The sequence below is a fragment of the Cebidichthys violaceus genome, unplaced genomic scaffold, assembly GCF_023349555.1.
Source record: "Cebidichthys violaceus isolate CVI_PGR_0920_01 unplaced genomic scaffold, fCebVio1.0.p SCAF_10, whole genome shotgun sequence".
Taxonomy (NCBI): domain Eukaryota; kingdom Metazoa; phylum Chordata; class Actinopteri; order Perciformes; family Stichaeidae; genus Cebidichthys; species Cebidichthys violaceus.
In genome coordinates this window covers 9,802,279-9,822,736 of record NW_027176263.1, presented here as the reverse complement: position 1 = coordinate 9,822,736, position 20,458 = coordinate 9,802,279, and the positions used below count along the sequence as shown (strand labels likewise).

Here is a 20,458-nt window from a genome sequence, read left to right as displayed (position 1 = left end):
TGGAGTAAAGGAACTAATTCGCCTGCTTCAAAGACTTATTTTGCTGACTTTATGAATTTCCTTATCTCCCCTTGGGCGAGATAATTTGCCGGCTCTAAACGTATGATAAGGGGTACGATTTTGCACATTTTCAGAGCTTTTGGAGACATTATCAGTGATTGGTCGTTAATAATTAATTTAGCTCCATCTTGATGATCCCAAATCTTTTAGAATCCTCAGTCACACACACTATTAGACTACCAGGCCTAGGAATTTGAGAATGCATAATGGAGGGCTTCAACCAAAAAGAACAGAGCAAATAATAGGGGAAAAAGTCATGAGTTCAGATGTACGATTTGTTGCTGTGTCATACAGGTGTTTTTGTGGCTTGTACCACTTTGGCTGAGATCATGGATAGGTGAACTGTAAAGAACCAACATCTTACTTATACTGACTGAGCCTACGAAAGCACCTGCCTCATGTCCCACAGCTCTACAGTGTTCAACTGAAAAGTCATAATGAATGCAGACAGAAGGAGGATTCATGAAGCATGAAGGCCTCCTCAAATAGAAACCGTGTCCTCTGATGGGACGCACTTTAAAAAAAAAAGTGCACCTGCAGGGCTTTCTGACATAACTGAACTGTCTGTGTTTCCTTAATGAAAGAGAACATGATACCTCTTCCTGGAGCCCATCAGATAAAGTGTACACACAGCTACGAATTTCTTCTGTCCTTTTTCCCTACCCGTCTACCTCCTAAGTTGCATGATATAGAATAGAAGAGGAAAGGCAGACCTCCAACTCTAAGGCTGTGGGCTCATACTGTACAGCTCTCTGATGTCACCCCTCCAGCCTCGAGACCCACAGCTTTCTCATGTTTGTGAATTCCATTTTGGAACTTATGTGTTGAGAATTTACATAAAACTGAGGAAAATTACTTTCTCTCTCTGCTTCTCAGAGAATCTCTCAGTCATTTTGTATAGACAAGTATTTTATTCCTTCCATAATGCAATTCTGTCATTAACACGACACTGAACAGCTCAAAGGACCAGAGGCCAAACCTTTTCTAGGTTAGTGCGCCCTGCCCTGCTCAGGCAGTCTTTTGCTTTCATACACACAATACAAACAATCTCAACTTCTAAATAATTGACATGCATGGACCAACAACAAGTACTAAATCACGTCACACAACAGAAATACTTACAGCCGGATTAATCATTCATATTTCACAGCAGTTCTTGCAATGCTGTTGGTAAGTATAGCTGGCACAATGCAGTCGGTGTGAGAAAAGGGAGTGAAAATACCACTGACGTGCATCAGATGAAAACAATAGCTGTATTTTTTTAGAAACCAGTGGCCAGATATGGAGTTGTATTGGTTTGTAACTAATAAGACCGTTGGTACAACACGGTTTAATAAACAAGAAATGATCTGACCCAGGACACCAGCTGAATATCCTTATTATGTTGTAGAATAGAAAACAAGCAGCAATCCAAGGTGTCAAGGAACAACGTTGAGTAGAACTTTATTCACACTGTCAGTCACATATACTTGGTGTAGTTCAATCAAAATCTTCACTGTTATATTTCGGAATTCCTCAAGATGCTTTTTTGATGGGAAATAGTTAGGGCTCACATTGGAAGTCTATCTTTTCTTTTTTTTTTTATAAAGAATTGGGTATATTGTTATTCACAATACAATTCGTTGACGAGGACAATCTGTGAGTGTGACTAGGCTTGAGCACAAGCGTGTCCCCTTAACAAACTGTTTTATTAAGCAGCTTGAGGAGGATGTGTCTAGTATGCCTATAAACACTTTTTAAATGAGCAGGGTAGGTCCACATTTCATTGTCATCTTAATTATGACTTACAAAGGCACACAACGCCTTCAAATTGTTGTAATGCGTTGGGCGTTAAAATAATAAAGGGTGTGGAAAACAAATCATCCAAGAAGGACTGTCAGTCACTTGTGCTAACAATGTTAATCAGGTGTGGCTAATGATAATCCTTTCTGGGAAGCCTGTTTCCTTGTTTGAGGTTTACTTTTGGATGTGAAATGATCCTGATGCTCTGGTCTATCGAGTAGTGGAAAAAAAGATAGTGGGCTTATATAGATGTAGCAGTACATTACAAGCTATTTATGCATGAGATAAAGGATCGTGTTGTTCAAACCCACAGGACTCTATTATTAATTCAATGAATATACCAAACTTCTCAAAGATACTACAAGTGTGGGGCTGGATTTTTTAATTTGTTCAAAATTGTGCACAAGACATCTTGAACCTTTCCTTATGGCAACACAACATCTTTGGCTTTTGTTTCAGTATAAACATCATATAGCTTCATAGAAGAGCAAGAACAGAAGAAGCTGATACATTATGCATAAATGATACCGACAGACCGTTTGGATTTTAGGAAACTCGGGAAACTCGAGGTTTATGCAAAAAAAACTATTACTGCTACGCAGTGCTCTCTTTAAAAGGTATCAAGTATAACCTCCCTCAAAATAGCCCTTTTCTTGAGTAGACGTTAGAATACACTTTAAACGAACCTTTTGTTTGACTGAAAACGGTCCCACTATATGAGTCTTTGCATTCACAGAGAAGACTATAAATCCCAGCATGCTCATTTCCGGCTTGAGTGCATTACAGCCAATCAGAAGCCCTCTGGATTCATGGCAGCTATCTGGGGCACGGGGCCAGCACGTCTAGCCAGCTCGAAGTGCCACGACTTCATAGCAGACCACGGATTCTCCAGCGGAGTGAGGGGAAGAGCATTGGGGAAAAAGCTAGTTAGCTAGACAAATAGGTAGCCTTTACACAGAAGTCATTTCAGCTGACGGTTACAAGTCAAAGCTGTTCGCCCCCTCTCCATTCCGTGGAAGCAAGCAGACGCATCTACACCACCAGCGAGGTACGAGAGGGAGTCTTGGAATGTTTCTATTTATTTGAGCCAGCATTAGCTAGCTTGGGAAGCTATCTACTGCTAACTCCTGAGCTAACAACTAATACTGAGAGACAACCGATTAAAGTTATCTTAAATAATCTTAGAGTTCCCCCCCTCTCTAGCTATTTAATTTACAATTGTATTATATTCACTGGGGCACAATTTTCTAACATAAACCGACACTAATGTGCAGGACCATAGCCAAGTTCATTGATTCATAGGGTTAGCTACAATGGTAGCTTATGAGTAGTGATTCAAAGCGTTTCACTTAAAAAATAATTACCAGATTGCTCACACTCCTTTTTGTTTTAATGTATGTTTGAATAGATAACTACGTAGTGTGTCGTAAAGTCTCATACATCTTAGAGGCATTTTTAGTTGTTGTCTCAGTATTGTAATCTTAGCATTAGTTTATTGATTTTGAATAAACTAGCTGGGAAGTTCGTGGAAGTCGATGCGTTTTGCAATAAAGTAACGTATTAAAGTGTGAATGTTTATGTTCAGTTTGCACGTCTATTTCTCAAGCTTACAGTAAATTAAAAGTACCGTCTTGAAAGATGTTACCTTCATTGCTAAATAAAGTTAAGACTTTTCCATGTACTAATGCACCTGAAGGTATTTTAGTATGCTATGGTTACACACTAGTACGTTTAATCGTATAGTCCTATTTCTTATGAACCTTGAGATGCATCTTCATCTTCAGAAAGTCTCTGGATCGTTTTTCTTGAAGTCGTAATTCTCCGTTAAGTGTGAGCGGAGAAGCAGTGACGTGTGACATCACAGATAAGGAGGCAGTACAAACTCTGGACATGGACTCTAGACTCTGGCGGCTCAGCACTTCTCCTCTACTGTGTCACAATGTTCGTTTTTATTTTTCTTACAGTAAAGCTCCACATTGACCTTTTTTTTGCATTTATATAGTTTCTGATGGGATAGCATTTCTGTCCATAATATAAACAAGGTTGTAACTAATAATACTGCCAGAATAAATCAGAGAAGGGGTTGTAATGAAGCTAAGCTGCTGTCAGCCAAAAACCACCCCCTGCAGGTTAAACATTCTGGTTTGTGACAGGAGCCTTAAAGGGATAGCTGAAAGATAGTTAAGTTTCTTTTTACAGGGCAGGAAATTAACACTAACCACCAGCCAACTGCTGGGAATTGTTGCCTGAATCCCTTTTTGCATCTGTGGTCTGGATTTTCTTCCCAGCTTTAAATTTATATTTAGGTTGGTTTAAATTCTAAATAGCTGATTTGTCTTAAGCCCCTTTCACATGTGCACTGAAGTCCATAATAGCTCTGATCATTTTAGCAGATTTTGAGTATTTTTTTGTAATAGTTGTTCTGGCAAATTGCCTACACAGGATCAAGGATTTTTAGGAGGAACATTTAACGTTTAAAACTGGGGATTCTTAGCCTCGTGCTGATATGTAATTGTATTTACTTTGTCTTTTATTTACTTTTGTTTCGGTACTCGTACTTAACTCAGAAAGCTCAGTATTGGACTTCAAATTATATCAGTAATGTATGAGATTTAACTATGGGGGGATTGAGCTTCATGAACACGCATGTTTTACCCAAGGTGGAAGGTTGTATGATAAGTGGGTTTTGAGCAGCTGTTTGTCATAGTGTGCTTATGAGATTGGCTGGTCTGTGTTATGTAACCACCCTCAAGGCAAACGTTTATGGGGATAATAGTGACACCTTGAGGCCTTCGAAGGGAAAGGCTGTGGTTCTCAAGAAAGCCCCTTTCACATCACTACTACTCTTTTATTACAGCTGCTGTCAGTTCATTTTATTTTTGCAGAGGCACATAGAAATACTGTTGGTGATATTACAGTTTTGACTTTCCTATGAATTACTATATGTACTTTTTTCTCCACTTGTTATTATTACTAGTAATATTTACTAGTGGTTACTGTATTGACAAGTCTGCCACTTTGTTTTTAGGTCAACTGAAATTGAACAATGGATATCTATGACCCCCAGACCCTTGGGATAATGGTGTTTGGTGGATTCATGGTGATCTCCGCCCTCGGGATTGCTCTTGTCTCCACCTTCTCCATGAAGGAGACCTCTTATGAGGAAGCCCTGGCTAAACAACGCAGAGAGCTTGGTAAGATACAGTCCACTCGCTCTGACAAAAAGAAGAAGGACAAAGTATCTGAGAAGAAGGGCCGTGGAAAGAAGAAAGAGGAAAAGCCCAATGGAAAAATCCCAGAGCCTGAAAATGTTCAAGAGGAAGTTGAAGCTGACACGGTCATTGAGCCTGCTGCCGCCCCAGTTGTAGCTGCTGCCCCTGAACCTGAACCTGTCCCTGATTGTGCTGTTAAGCCAACTGCAGCCCCAGCACCAGCAGGCGCCGAGCTAAAGATTGCTGCTGAACCAAGCCCTGCCCTGAGTCAGCCCTCACCTGCACCCTCACCAAAAGAGAAAAAGAAGAAGAAGGTGGCCAAGGTCGAGCCAGCCTCTTCCCAAACAGCCCCACTCGGGGTTGCCTCTGCAACCGTCAAGTCCTCCTCAGTAACTGCCACAACCCAGGCCCCCATGTCTGCCCCGACTAAAGCAACCGCTCCATCCTCTGCATCTGCCCCAGCCAAGTCTGCCCCTGCATCAGCTAAGTCTGCCCCTGCATCAGCTAAGTCTGCCCCTGCGCCCACGAAAGCGGCTGCAGCCCCAGCCAAGACTGCTGCAGCCCCAACCAAGCCTTCACCTGCTCCATCCAAGACTGCCCCAGTGCTGGAAGCTGTCACTAAAGATGTCCCAGTGATGGCAGTGCCCCCGGTTGGATCTCAGCAGACTCCTGCTGTGGCAGAAAAAGTACAGGAGCCCAAGAAGAAGGCCTCTAAGAAAAAGACTGAGCCTGGTAAGCGCATATGTTTTAGAGATATTCATTTAGCATTTGTAACTGAACATTTTGTTTTTAAAAACCCACTGTAGGAAAAAAAAAAGCTACTATAGTCTATCAATATGTTGTTACTCAAGAACAATCATCGTTAAAATTAGCGTTTTCCTTTTGAAGTAGAAACGGTTATCTAGGCAGGAACTACATTAGCCATAACACTGGTGATAGTATTCAAGTGTTTGGAGGTGGAGTGGGGGCATGGCTGTACAGCTGCATGTCCATACACTCACAATCTAAGGCAGTAATGCCCTGTCGGTACTGATGAACTTCTAGCAGGAAGCGTGGAAAGTAATGCCAATGGCCGTTGTGGGTAATGTCTGGCACTCGGCTCTGGAGGGCATAAAGCACGCCAGCTTGTCCAAACACCACTGCCCTGTTTTGTTAGCTGACAAAGGCTCTCAGTGCCCTTACAATGGGTAGGGAGGGGGGTGGGGTTCTTCCTTGCCCGAGGCTCGTCTCCGCCTGGTGCCACAGTGCCCCATCATTTTGCCTTCCGAAGCTGCCCAGTGGCCCAGACCCAAAGGACAAGTCACAACCTTGTCCTTTTCCTGTGGCAGTGTAGGAATTCAGACTTCACTGCTACAGCCTAGTGTGCTTCAAAATGGTCCGGCTTTTTACTGTTAAATATGAAATAACCTCTGAATACCATTTTATATCATGCCACTTTTATTCTGGGTTTCCTTGTAATGTTTTGTGTTTGCCTCTTTAGTGGCAGCGGTGGATTCTGCTGATGCTCCTCTGTACCTCCCCTACAAGGCTCTGGTGTCCACCATCAGTAGCATGGTGTTCAGTGAGGTCGAGGCTCATAGGCTCATCGAGATCCTGTCTGAGAAAGTTGGCATCATTCAGGACACCTGGCACAAGGTAATGAACACTGCGGTCAGTGATGAGGACCCTTGCTAAACTAGCTGGAGTGCACAGGCACTCGCTCACTGAATGCATACTGTATTACACTTGAAGGGAGACTCACTTAGTTTTTGCTGTCTTTCTGTGTACGTATGCACTTTTAGGCCTCTCAGAAAGGAGACCCAGTGGCCATGCTGAAGAAACAACTGGATGAGAAGGAGAAGCAGCTGGCGGCAGAACAAGAGGATGCTTCTGCGGCAAAGAACCGCCTGAGAGAACTCACCAAGGTGAGACGTACACTTGTCTGTAGCCCTGGTGGCAGCCCCATGAGACTCCTAATACTCATTACATCACAAAACAAAATCGTTGCATAAATGAAAATCTTTGCTTTTATTAGATCCTTTTCACTAGTTAGGCAAAAAGTGTAGTTTGGCCTGCAGGTGGCAGTGGAGGAACAAACCAATGTAGTTACCTGAATTAAAAGGGTTAATTTTCTGAAAATGAATGTGCACTGACATCTGCAGCCCTCTTCATCTTTTGTCCTGAAGGTGGCACTAGAGGAATGTAACATGGTAACTGCAAGACACAGGCCACGTCCATTAAAAAGCATTGAGGACTCCCTCAATTTCAATGTAAATCACCTCTTGTATTCTCTATGGCAGCCTACGGGTGACAGTACATGAAATGATCCACCGTTAAGGTCGCAGCAAATTTCACAGAAATATATTTTACATGTATTACTTTTCACGTTTCACTTTTTTCTTGATGCGTCATTGTGTTGTTGGCATTAGAGGAAAATGTCTCTTTGCTCTTTGGCCTCAGAACCTGAATCTGCTCTTACCGTGCTTTCTGTTTCTTAGGATCTGTCTGCTGAGAAGTCGAAGGTGGCCAGTGTGGAGACGAGGCTGAGTTCCCAGCTGAGTAAGAGGGAGCAAGAAATGATTGCTCTGCAAGCACGCATGCAGGCTAGTTATCAGGACCATGTGGCACAGACCCAGGCGCTCAATGCTAAGGTTGGTTCTGATACAAAAAATACTACAGTTTCTTAATGTCTAAATCAGAGGAGTGCATTTCAGTTTGCATTTGTTCTTCTATTTCACTCCTGGTCATTTAGCTGCTCATTGAAAGTGGAAATGCAGTTGTTGTTTTTTTTAATTTTCTTTTATTAAGTTGTCTTGACAAGGATTTAAAGCAGCTGTCCAAGGGGCAAGAGTCCAACATGGCTTAAAAAAAGCTTTAAAACAATTTCACAGATTGTCAGCCTGCAGGACCAGTTGGAAAAAGGCCCCAATGCCCAGCTGGCCCGTCTACAGCAGGAGAACTCAATTCTTCGCGACGCCCTCAACCAAGCCACTAGTCAGGCTGAGAGCAAGTGAGTGTTTCCCTGCAACAGCAAATGAGAAGCGCTGATAGATACTGACATGCATTTTACCTCTTCATACTGATGCTAATTAAAGTGATCATTGAGTTCTCTGTGTACAAATTCCAAGGTGTGTTTGGATTACCAAGCCTGAAGATTTGCCCTGACTTGTTTGCCCTGTGTCTCTGTCTGTCTTACGTTCTGTCCTCAGGCAAAACGCGGAGCTGGCCAAGCTGCGTCAGGAATGCACGAAGTTAACCAAGGAGCTTGGAGAGAAGACAGATGGTCTGCTTGCTGATGAGCACATCAGGAAGGGGCTAGAAGCCAAGCTCTCCGCTACAGAGAAGCAGCTCTCCCTGCTGCAGGTTGGCCTGGCCTGTGGGAACACCACATCATATCTATTATAAATTACATTGGACATGATCAAGTTTCCGTATGGAAACAAAATGTTTTACGTCTTTTATTTTGTAAATGCTGTTCCTGGTTTGAGCAGCAAGTTAGCTTGCATTTTGAAGATACTCTGTAACTTAAGACCTTTCCCACCTGTACACCTACCCTCTTATGAAGTGTAATTGCCTTGTAATCGCGTAGCTCAGGGCAGGGTTGGAATGTAGCCATACAGTAATGGCGCTGCAGGGAAAATGCTTCTCAGCAGCACCAGCTGGAATGTGTGCGTGTCCGAGCACCTCTCCTCTCCAGCCCTCTGTAGAAGGCTGTGAATGTGCAGGAACAGTATAGCGGTATTTACACCACTGAGCTTTCAGACATGAGGTGCATCCCTGTCTTACATTATCTGTTAATTTGCAGTTGTCGAATATATATTCACAGCCTACGCAGTCGCTCACTGAAGGAATGTTGTTAGTCTCATCTATTACGGGTTGTGTGGAGCAAGTGAGTCAGGACTTCCTCAAGTGTTCCTTTTAGTTAATCTTTTACTAACATGAGTCCTAACAGTTTATTGTCTTCAAGCATGGCTCAGGCATTGGAAGTGGACATGCTCAAATGATGCAAGATGGTTATAATTTCTTTGAGTTGAGTTTCGCTCCCTTAGTGAAATGATTTGCTGGACTGTCATAAACAATGAGCTTCTTTGACTGAGTCTCTCATACAAGCACAGGCAGGCTAATCATCTCAAAATCCCCTCAAGTTCAAAGCACTTTCCACAAGACACTTCCTTAAAAAATTCTAAACAAATTGTCTTGTGAATCAATGCTTCCAGGTAGGATCATTTTGTGAGTCTTTGCTGACCCCTGCTGTTTGTCACATCTTGATGATTGTCGTTGTTGTTAGGCTAGCCATGGGGAGAGTGAGCAGGCGTTGCAGAGGAAGTTGGAGGAGGTGTGCGAGGAGCTCAGGGCAACACAGACCAGAAACAACACTCTGCAGGCCACTTTGGACAATGCCCAGCAGGACAGCAGCGCACTCTCAGGTCAGACAACAGTCTGAATGTTTACCAGATGTCAATGCTTAGGAGTTGACATCTTAATAGTAGCTATATCACAGGATATCAAATATAGAATAGGTTGTGAGTGCTGTGATTTGTCCCTGCAGAGTATCAAGTGCGTATTGGGAGCCTTGAGGCTGATATCAGTGAGCGCTCTGCTCAGGTGGATGCCCTCACTGCCCAGCTAGAGGAGACGCAGACAGAGAAAAGCCAACTTGTACAGCAGGTGGCCTCCATCAACTCACTGCTAGAGGCCAATCAGACCAAAAAGGAGGAGGATAACGACCAGGTAGGACATACTTTTATTTTGACTTTTCTGAAATGGCCTTGAACACCCCTAAGCATGTTTGCTGTGTCTGATTCAGCAGGTGAATGCTGCAGAAGTGGAACAGCTAAACCTCAGGTAAGTGTTTGAGCCACCTCTCTTCAGAGTCGACATCAGATCCAGAGCTGTTCCACGTATTGATTGAAATGTTGTGCCTTCTGCAGCCTTCAGGAGAGAACCAACCAGTTGAACGCTCTTCATGAGGAAGTGAAGCAACTGCAATTGAAGCAGGAAGCTGCTGTAAGTGTTGCATCTCTTGTTGGATGTATCACCGAATAGAATCACACATATTTCAAAAAATAAAAATGTGTACAGTTACACTACTAATCAAAAATAATCTGCTGTTCTAACAGGATAACACTATTGTTGAGCTAGAGGAAAGAAGTAAGAGGTATGGTGCTTTTTACTGTATGTATTTGACTCAAATCTCATGGATTCTCCGCACCTTTGTTGGCTCTCTGCTTATTTATAGTTTATCCAATTTATGTGTCCCTTTTTATAGTGAGGATGTCGCCCTAATCGCATCACTTCAGGATGAACTTAAAAACCTCAAAGAAGAGATGGTGCAACTTAACAACACACCAGTAAGTGTACCTCTTGATGTGTTGTGTGATTTTACTTCTGGAGCTGCCATGCAGGAACAAAAGTGTATTTCTCAGTGACTCATTTGCATGTCATTTGCATGTCCACTTTTTTTTCAGCAATCGGATACCTCCGAAGAGCTGGGACTGCTACAGAGAAGGTAAATGGGTCTTGGCATCTGAAAAAAAACTCAGTCTGGCATATTGTTAGGTCTGTTTTAGATCTCAGTTTTGACTATTTTGTTTATTTGGCTAGCCTGACTGAGAAGGATGCTCTTGTCACATCGCTACAAGAGGAGCTGAGAGAAGTGACAGAAAAGACGGCCATTGATGCAGTAAGGCTCTTTTTACACACTAGTGGCTTAGAAATTGAGACAGCTTTCCGCTTTATCTCCTTCCTGATTATGTCATCCGTTGTTTCATCAGAGCGTTACGGCAGAGCTGACGGCTTTTCAAAGTGAAACCAAAGAAACTCTCCAGATGCTCTTCCCACAGATACCCATAGAGATGGAGCAGGTAGGAAAAGAGGTTTTCCCAGGAGGAGTTGCTGAATAATTTTGTTTTTTATTATTATTTCCTGATGTTGGTCATTGTTCAGTAGAATAATGTGCGCATCAGTTATTTATTTCTGCTTTTTCCCCTCACTTAGTCCAACTGGTTACAAGTATTTACGCAGAAGGCCCAGGAGACTGTCAGCCAGCAGAGCCAGGAGTCTCAGTCAAGCACAGCGTTGCCTGTAAGCCACAATTTTAGAGACTTACTTGCCGAATACTTAGCCCAGCAGAACAAGTTCTGAATGTGTTTTCTTTGTCTCAGGAGTTGCTCGGGAAATTGAAGGAGGCTGAGGACAGCCATGGCTCACTGCAGGCTGAATGTGAACAGTACAGGATAGTCCTGGCTGAAACAGTAAGTGATTGGGGAAACTTCAGTTCAAACTTTAGTGTAAAATAGGGGGTAAATTTAATCAGCTCATTTCGTCCCTTTTCCTTTAGGAAGGAATGCTAAAACATCTGCAGAAGAGTGTGGAGGAAGAAGAGCTGGTATGGAAGTCAAAGATGGCTAACTCAGAGGAACAGCTGAGTGTGGTATGTTATAAGACTTCCTTGAAATCACTATGACTTTGTACTTTTTTTTTTTTTTCACCAAGTGCGGGTCCCCTTTCCATGTTTGTAAAACCTCACAATAGTCCCTTTCACACATTACCAGGCTTTGGAGAAGGCCAGCAAGCTAGAGGCAGAAAACCAAAGTGTAGAACAGGTGAAGATGTTTCCCACACTCTCACAAATTGCCCCTTGATGTAAGCTAGCAGGTAATAAATGTGTAAACTGGTTTATTTTTGGTTGTTGTTGCAGTTGAAGGAGCAGATGATGCTTCTGGAAGCCCAGCTGGAGAAGCAGTCAGACAACCAGGAGACCTCAGAGGAGATGGAGCAGGTACATGAGCAGGTTAAATCTATAGATCACAGCAGCTGCACTAGATATAGCACTGCTCCTAAAAAATGTTGTAGTGTTTTTACGTGCAAGTTCCCCTATTAAGGAGGTGGACTTCATTATTATTATTTTTTTAATTGTATTCTTACATATTTTTACATTAGCATACAAGCATTTTCTATATTTGTATTAATTGTTATATTTCAACATCACAATCAATGAGTCCCATGTTTTTTTCTTGTTGTACAACATTTCGGGGAAATTATATTTTTGATTGAATTTTATTATTTGATAAGGTTTGTCTAGTTAATGAGATTTAGAAATTAGCAATCCATGCTTAATATACTCTGTGTTTTGTTTTTTTGTTTTTTTTATGAAATCCTAGTGAGACATTTCACATATTAAATGTATCAACCTCTTTGAAACAAAGCCTGTCTGACTACTGTGTCTACGCTCTCTGTATTCAGCTGAAACTGCAGCTTTTGGAGTGTCAGAGCCAGCTGGATTTGGCCCAGAAGGAGGCCCAGGCACACAAGGAGGAGCTTTCACAGGTGACTTTACTGACAACCTGCTTTCCCGTCCCCGGGACGACATTATTTACACAGTCATATACCAGAGTAGCCGAGGTGAGGGGAAGACGTGGAAATTCCTTTTTAAACCGACACGACCAACAAGTTACGGTGTCGGTGACGTGTAACACAAAGAGGATTCATGGATGGTAGGTTATGTAACCAGTGACGGCTTCCTGTTTCAGGTCAGAGAGCAGCTGGGCGAGATCACGATGCAGGCTCAGCGAGAACAGAATGGCCCAGCTGAGGCTCAACCCAGTCAGGTCAGGGTGCAAAGATCACAGGGCACCCTTCACTTCCTGTCAGAGAGTACTGGACTGTGACTAGGACACTTCTTCTAGGATTTCATTTATTACTATTTGTTATTAAATAACTTCTTAACTAAGCCTTATTTCATTTAGTATAAAATCCCCAAAGTAAAGTTATTGATTTGTTGCGCTGTATTTATTAAGATGTGTTCTTTGTAGTCTGGTTCGATACATTTGGTCACACCCATGTTCTAAATCAAGGATGTGGCTACAGTACACGGATACACATGACTCTTACAAGTCTTCAAGTCTGTCCAGTATTCCTCCGACACAGCGGCTGTTTATGCTAACCACTGTTTGCGTTGACTGAGTCGACATAACTCTAACCACTGCTTTTTCTCACCTTGTTATGCATGCTCACTTCTCATTTGTTTGTACTGTTCTTAACATCAATGGAACGTTTGTGTTTGACTGAAGCTTCTCCCCTGAAATAGAGAGAGGCAGCTAACTTGGCTCATAGGTCGAGCAGCTTGTTTGTGTATGTGTGGGTTTGTAGTGCCACTGCTTTTGCACAAGAATGTTTACATAGACACGTATGCGTTAGCCATTTGTCTCTGTGTGTATTTATTGTGTGTGTGTGCGCCATTTTTGTCTTCCATCAGTTCCAGAACGAGTTGAGTCAGACGACTGAGAAGCTGCACGGGGAGGTGGCTCAGAGACAGCAGCTTTCAGAAGAGTTTGAGCAGGTAGCAGCCGTCGTTTTTTTGTTTTTCTGGTATTGTCACACCAGAGGTCTCTTTCACTAAGCGAGTTCAACATACCCAGGGTATCTTTAGGCTATCTGGCTTAACTAACTAAAGAAATATAAAAACATAGTTCAAAGCAGTAAGAAGGTTTCCTTCCTTAATTTATAATCACCTTAAAGTAACGAGTAAAGAATATGCGACATGTTACACGGCTCAAGAAGCTGACATGTAAGTGAATATATGATGAGAGAATATATACAGATTTTTTTTATTTTTTTATATATGTGTGTGTGTGTGTGTGTGTGTGTGTGTGTGTGTGTGTGTATGCATGCATGCATGCATGCTCCCAAGTTTGCACTGCCTAAAGAACTCTAGTAGATAACATCAGTGTGTGTTTTGTCAACCTCTAGGCCCAGAAGACTGTAACAGAACTTCAGGCTCAGCTGGATCTTCTAAACGTTTCTGCTGGGTCACCACAAGCTGACACAGAAGATGTTCCACAGCTTAAGGTGCGTTAACAAATGACGAACGCAGAATCCAAACGTTGAACTGTGATTAATGCTTTTATTTTTTTTATGAATTTTGTAACCTGCAGAGTATCTCAGTGACATGTGATCCTGCTCCTAAAAGGAACGAAACACACACATCAGCTTCGTAATTCAACACAGTGATTCATATACCCATGAATTTGGGAAATTACTAATTTTCCTTTTTTTTTTAACTTAATTAGTTAGATAGTGCAGGTTGATTGATTTAATCTAATTTCTATTAGAAAATGTCCTTTCTCAAAGTCTGTGTTACCTCACCATTTTTCCTAATGACAATTCTATTTCATAATGCCACTTGGCTGTTGCTTTGGTCCGAATTAAAGTCAAGAGTTCTGTGAGTTGTAAACAAAACAAATAAATACCGAACAGATGTACAGAAGCCAGATGGTTATGTTCAGTATGTACATGTAAAGATGACTATATACTGTATATACAGTGTGGGATTTATATAAAGATGACCTGCAATAAACTTTTATTGTGAAAAGAAGCAGGACTGAATTATTTCACAGTTAAAAGGTGACCAGACATAGTTTGTATTTAATCCATATCTTATTCATGATAAGAAATGAAACCTTTTTGCCTGGTGCTTTGAAGTAACGTTTGCTACTGCTGTTGGAACAGGAGCGCCTGGAGAAGGAGATGAAGCTGTCCAAAGATCTGGGCCAGGCGGCCACCAAGCTCCAGCAGCTACTCAAAGCCACTCAGGAGCAGCTGACCAAAGAGAGGGAGACAGTGAGAACACTACAGGAGCACCTGGAAGGAAAGGTGAGACAACCGACGTGGTAAGACTACACATGCACACTTCTAAGCTCATTGTTTTGGTGTGCGTGTCAAGTGTTGACACCGTATCTCTTTTTTTCAAGGGAGAATACGTGGAGCTGAAGGAAGGAACGTCCGTCTGAGAGGAAGTTCGTTGCAGACACTACAAAAAACTGCCAAATATGCCTTATGATTACCATAGTTATGCATTCCAAAACTATTTCTTTCTTGTACTGTAGTTGATTGCATTTGTTGCAACTGTAGGAATCAAATGTTTGATATTATGAACATTTTTAAGGCAAGATTAGAGGAGGTGATCCTGCTACAATCTTTATCGAAACCCACATTCCATCAACAATTCTGGCTATGTCAGAAGTTATTTATCCCCCTGCCTTATATTCCAGACATTTACCCATAGTTCAGTGTTAAAAAGGGAAACAGTTTGTACGTCAAACGTACATCAACCTGTGCAATTACTTTGTATGTCTTTTCTATGTGGTTGAATGATAGGAACATTTTATGGTTCAATGTTTCATTATCTTTAGGGCCTGCTTTCCTCTGTAGCTGGCTGCCAATTACACACATCGAATTTGTATGAATGAATAAACTACAGTGTAGCTCTATATCATTGCTGTTCAGTGTCCCAGTTGCTGTTAAGGTGCAATGAGTGCAGGCAGGAAGCAAAGTTGTCTATTGAGTATGTTATACTTTGACATAGTTTCAGATCCGGTGATGTATGTGCGCTGACTGTACATCTGCTTTATGACACTTAACACAGTCATCTCAGGATGATTGCATTTTAAAACTTAAACTATCCTGCCAGGGTTAAAAGCTGCAACGCCGCTGTTTAGAGAACAGTCTTGTTTTTTTTGGCAGTATAGACTACCATTTTACAGCAAATTTGGGGTTTATAAATGATGTAGTTACTGTCATATGAACTACAGTCGCTCTGTTCTTTAAAAACACAAGTAGTGCTTTTTGAAGCCTTTTTAAAAATGTGTCGTTTAGCTTTACACATTCTAAGGTTCAGGTTCCATCAATGATACAGACACACAAGGAAGTATATTACAAGAAGGAATAAGTCTTCAACTGACTTAAGTAGGGAAGGCTGTATGTGTGTCCATACACTTGTACAACAGTAAGAATTACTTTTTTTAGATGCATTCTGGTCCAGGTGGGGAAAAAACTAAATAAAGTATAGATATAAACTTACTAGTAAAATAGAAAAAGCTGAAAAGTTGCCAAACAAAAGTAACTCACCATAGTGTGAATGTGGTGGCCATGGATTAACATTGATTTACTTTTGAAGGGAATTGTTATGAGCACCCCAAAACACAAGTTGCAAAGTAGGCCGACAATTATTTTTCAGATTTAGATTGATAGATATCACTTTCATTAATTAAACAATCTCCACTATTTCATGAGGGGGTTATGGACTGGGCCAGTAACTTCCTGGAGTCTCCACTGGTTTGCCTGGCAACTGGACTTTGCTACCTTTGGACGGAACTAGGATAGCCTTTTTTTCAGTCTTTACGCTAAACTGTTTACTGGCTCCAGGTACATATTTATCAAACAATGAGTGTGGGATCCACCTTGTCATCCGACTCTTGCCGAGACTGAATAAGCCGCACAGGTGTGCGAGTTTAACTGGTTTACGTGTGTGAGGCAGATGTGTCATAGGAGTGGCCTTTCAGGACCCACGTCGAATAAACGCGTGTTGAAACATGGAGAGGCTTGTTGCAGCATTGATTTAGGATTCTGACAGGATTACCACGAAAAATTACCCATCTTCATTACGAAAATAGCATTTTTTGTCTGGCGACATAAAAATAGAAATGTGGACACTGGAGTCGAACCGCTGATAATGACTGACCCATGACCTTTTAGTGTCTTCTGAACTACCACAGAGGGAAGAGAATAAGTGATTGTACTCATGGTGGAACATTAACATTAGTAAATGCTTCACAGTAATAAAACCTGAAATTGAGCAGATTAGGTATATAATATAGTAACCTTGCAATATAGTAATATATCTACAATATGGTCAAGCAACACTGGCTGTTTTTTCTTCTTGCATAATTTAGACCTACCGCAATCAAATACGTAATTGCATAGGCAACATTTCCCTATGGTGAGTTACATGCTCTAAGGTTAATGTGACAGAAGGACACACAGTTCATGATGACGAGTCGTGATATTGTGTGATAATGTGAATGCTGGATGATGAGTACATTCACTTATTCTCTTCCATAATCAGTTGTAGCTGTGAAAGCAGTGCAATGCTGCGGCCCTGAGCTCACCAGTTGGACACGCTCTCATGCACTAAAAGCATGCTCAGCCGTGTCAACAAAGCAATGAGAAAGTCGGATTACAGCACACAGAGGGAGAGCAACTTTAGTATCTGCTTAATCAGACCTAACTCCACTATATCTTTAAATAGCAAATAGTTGTTTGCTGCTGTGTACTCATGTGTAATAATGCACGAGTAAAAAAAAATGTGTGAGGGTGCAGTTTTATTTACGGTATTGATATCATTGAATATGACTATTAAATATGACTGCAGTGAGGGAATATGAATGAAGAGTAAAATTAGCTAAGTGATTTCCAATTTTACACAACTCCAACTTAAAATTCAAGCTACCTGTTTGTTAACAAAAAAAATGTTGCAATATACTAATTATGGACAGCACCAATTGCAGTGCTTGGTTTAACTCAAGCTACACCTTAGAGCCTGGGTTAACCCCAAAGTCATCTGGCATTAACAGGCCACATGTTATCCGAGAAGCCGGACAATCCTTGTGGTATGCATCCAGGTGCTAAAACCAATCCCCAGCTACCCGTTAATTACAGCTTTAATCCATACTTGCTTTTAGTGGGAAAAAAAAAAAAATACTGAAAAAAAAAAAAAAAAGTTAACACAATTCATTGCATTGAATTTATTTTATAGTACAACTGTTGCATTTTCTGTGGAAACTCTTTGTAAACGTACTTTTCTTTATAGGTGTAACAGTCTAGAAAAACAGATTTATCTTAAAGTTACAGACCCAGTCAGTTTGACCTATAGTGAACTCTAGTAGTGCATCCATTGGGATATTTTACAGGATATGGTTTTAGTGGACATATACAGGAAGGAAGGAAAATGTTGTGTACTGGCCTATGTAGTGGCCTATGCTGGGATTTAAACAGTATGTAAATAAAAACTGCAAATTATTGATTTGAGAAATATAGATGTACCAAGAGTAAAGTGACAGACAATAGTGTCATTAGGCTAATGTATGGATATGTCAAATAATGAATAAAATTAGACTGGACAGGGGAACAAACATCAGGTGTTTGTGTTACAGGAATCTAAACCATCCAGAGCCCAAACCTTCCCTTTAAGCCTTAATGAACAAATACAAAGTCGATATGGAAATCTTGCCATTATCCCCTCAAATCCCTTTAAATGTGCCCTATTATAAAACAGGGCAAAGACTGTTTACTTGTGTGCATGAGAACCACGCAGACTGCAGCCCTCAAGGTTCTTTACTTTGTCCGTAAGACATTTTGCAAACTCCTCCTTGTCGATATCTGCCTTGTCATGCATCTGCATTTTATGCTTGACACCTGTTGAAGAAATAAAAGAGTTACTTTAACAGTGTGAACACCACTCAACTTGAACTTTAATGTTATCAATGTCTAGAAAAGTCCAATTAATGGGATGAAAATTTAACAAAGCAAACCTTACCCTCAATGACCTTGTCAATTGCCCCTTTAGAGGAAGCATACTGCATTTTTTCTTTGATGCTTGCAGAGTCAGGAGTCCTAATGGGAAGAGAAATCATTATCCAAGAGTCAGTGTGTGTGTGTGTGTGTGTGTCTCTCACACACACACACACACACACACACACACACACACACACACACACACACACACACACACACACACACACACACACACACACACACACACACACACACTTAATTATGCACCAATTAAAATGATGACCTACCACAGCATAAAGACCAGTTCCTCTTTTTTACAACATTCCTCCGTTTCAAAGTGGCAGTCGTACAGGATGTAGCGGCAGTGGTCATTTGGCATTAGATTCTGGAGGCACTTGAATACATCCTCCTTGCATTCTTCACTTTTTTGCTGCAGACATTGCTCCACTCTAATTTCACCGTTTTCTTCGTCGATGACACATGTCACCAATCTTATACGATCCTCCTCGGCATCCTCCTTTTTCACCACTTTCATTTTGTTGAAGACATTTTTCACTTCGTCACAGACTTTTACTCCAGACGACTGTTTTTGAGAAAACAAGAAACATTACCCGTCAGTATTTGGTACAAAAAAACAAGGACAATCCAAACCTGTTGTCACATTCATAATATATTATTTATTCATGTTCGACACATTTTAAGTTACATAATGCCTGAAGACAGTTTATCAGAGACATGCAAAGACAAAAAAAATGCAGTTACGATTGCTTTTGTAACTTGCTTTTGTATTTTGAATGACGTTAAGAACAACATCTTAATTGTAGATGCAATTTCATTAATTTTCGTCAAATAAAGTGACAAAGCAGCTCTTTTCTACTCCCTTGTTTTATTCATGAAAAAAGTGCAGCACCAAGTCTAATTTGCCAGTTAAGTGTACAAATTTTTGTAAAATTAGAAAATAATGAAAGGTTCATATTTTGAGCGGACTTGTTCACTTGGTTTTGAGACAGAAAGCAGAACCTTAAGATTAGGAAATGGGAAGTTCTTTAAAACTAGCCTTTGGAGAGAAGTGTTATTAAAAAAAATTCAATGTGAATCTACCATCTTTTCAGCAGTAACATGCCATGGGTGTAGCTTCCCTATGAATTTTCAAGGCCTTGGCGCTGTCACATTCCAGTCATTGTGGAACAAGTTAGCACAAGAAAGACCGCCCCAAGGTGTTCCCTCAGAACAACTTTGAAGCACAGCAAAGCTCCCTCCATTTTGGAGGCAAAAACCACACCTTGAACAAGCGTGAACAAGTGTTTAAGACACTAAACTTGCATTTCACTCAGCAGACCATTTCCTCAAAGAAACACCAAATGAAAATCTTGCACACTCTAGATATGACAACCAGGCTTCACCGAGTTTACATAGCTTTTATATATGTTGTTAAAATGATGATATGGCACTTCAAAGTTTTATCAACTCTACATTACATGTCCTGTGGGGCACACAAACCACAAAGAAGAAGTTGCTCACTGACACAACAGTCAGTCCAGTCAAATTATTTGTGAAAGCTACTCACCATTTTGCTTCTGATGTGTGAAGGAAACAGGCAGCAGAGAAAATATGACAGCAGTCAAAATGCTGAAGGGTCATATTAAGGCAGGAGAGCAGGTTGACTCATAGAGGAGGAGCAGGGGTAAATGAGCACACCTCCAAAAGTAGGCACGCCCCCCTCTTCCCAGGTGCGACACAGTTTCAGCTGCAACCTCAGTATTTGCATCTAATCACGTTACATTTGAAGCCTAAATCACAATGGATTCATGTGCTTTGTTGTATGGCACAATACAAACATTTTTTGTCAACTTTTCCATCATCAAGTTTGGTAGAAGTAGAGATCTACCATTTTGGGTAATACCCCAGGTGAGCTTGAGCCAGTCACCGGTGGGAGTGGCACTTAACATCCTTATATGGAGAACAAACCTGTCCACATATTTAACTCATCTGCTGTTGAGATCCAGTGCACTGGCCTTATATGGTAAAAGCTGGGATGAGAGCACAAGTTATGTCAAAGGGACCCATCCACC

The 20,458-nt window shown here is 41.2% G+C and overlaps 2 protein-coding genes across 4 annotated transcripts; one reads left to right on the top strand and one right to left on the bottom strand.

Annotated features, from left to right (window-relative positions):
* Positions 1–2,674: 2,674 nt before the first annotated feature.
* On the top strand, positions 2,675–15,306 carry rrbp1a (ribosome binding protein 1a). 3 transcript variants are annotated; one of them, XM_068724901.1, is made up of 27 exons: positions 2,675–2,890; positions 4,871–5,786; positions 6,535–6,689; positions 6,836–6,958; positions 7,532–7,684; positions 7,925–8,043; positions 8,243–8,396; positions 9,322–9,460; positions 9,583–9,764; positions 9,844–9,878; positions 9,965–10,040; positions 10,154–10,191; positions 10,303–10,384; positions 10,502–10,542; positions 10,638–10,716; positions 10,808–10,897; positions 11,031–11,117; positions 11,198–11,287; positions 11,374–11,466; positions 11,588–11,638; positions 11,734–11,814; positions 12,279–12,362; positions 12,566–12,643; positions 13,291–13,374; positions 13,785–13,883; positions 14,544–14,687; positions 14,786–15,306. In XM_068724901.1, the coding sequence occupies exons 2-27, from the start codon at positions 4,889–4,891 to the stop codon at positions 14,822–14,824; spliced, it is 3,294 nt and encodes a 1,097-aa protein (XP_068581002.1). In that variant the 5' UTR covers positions 2,675–2,890; positions 4,871–4,888; the 3' UTR covers positions 14,825–15,306. The 3 variants fall into 3 exon arrangements, with proteins under 3 accessions (XP_068581002.1, XP_068581001.1, XP_068581003.1); XM_068724900.1 differs by having other exon boundaries at positions 9,841–9,878; XM_068724902.1 differs by lacking the exon at positions 12,566–12,643 and having other exon boundaries at positions 9,841–9,878.
* A 2,296-nt stretch (positions 15,307–17,602) lies between these two features.
* cfl1l (cofilin 1 (non-muscle), like) lies at positions 17,603–20,033 on the bottom strand. The gene is made up of 4 exons (XM_068724914.1): positions 19,954–20,033; positions 18,674–18,969; positions 18,409–18,485; positions 17,603–18,287 (listed from the first exon to the last, which is right to left on the bottom strand). Exons 1-4 carry the CDS (start codon positions 19,954–19,956, stop codon positions 18,160–18,162), a joined length of 504 nt encoding a protein of 167 aa, XP_068581015.1. The 5' UTR covers positions 19,957–20,033; the 3' UTR covers positions 17,603–18,159.
* Positions 20,034–20,458: the final 425 nt, after the last annotated feature.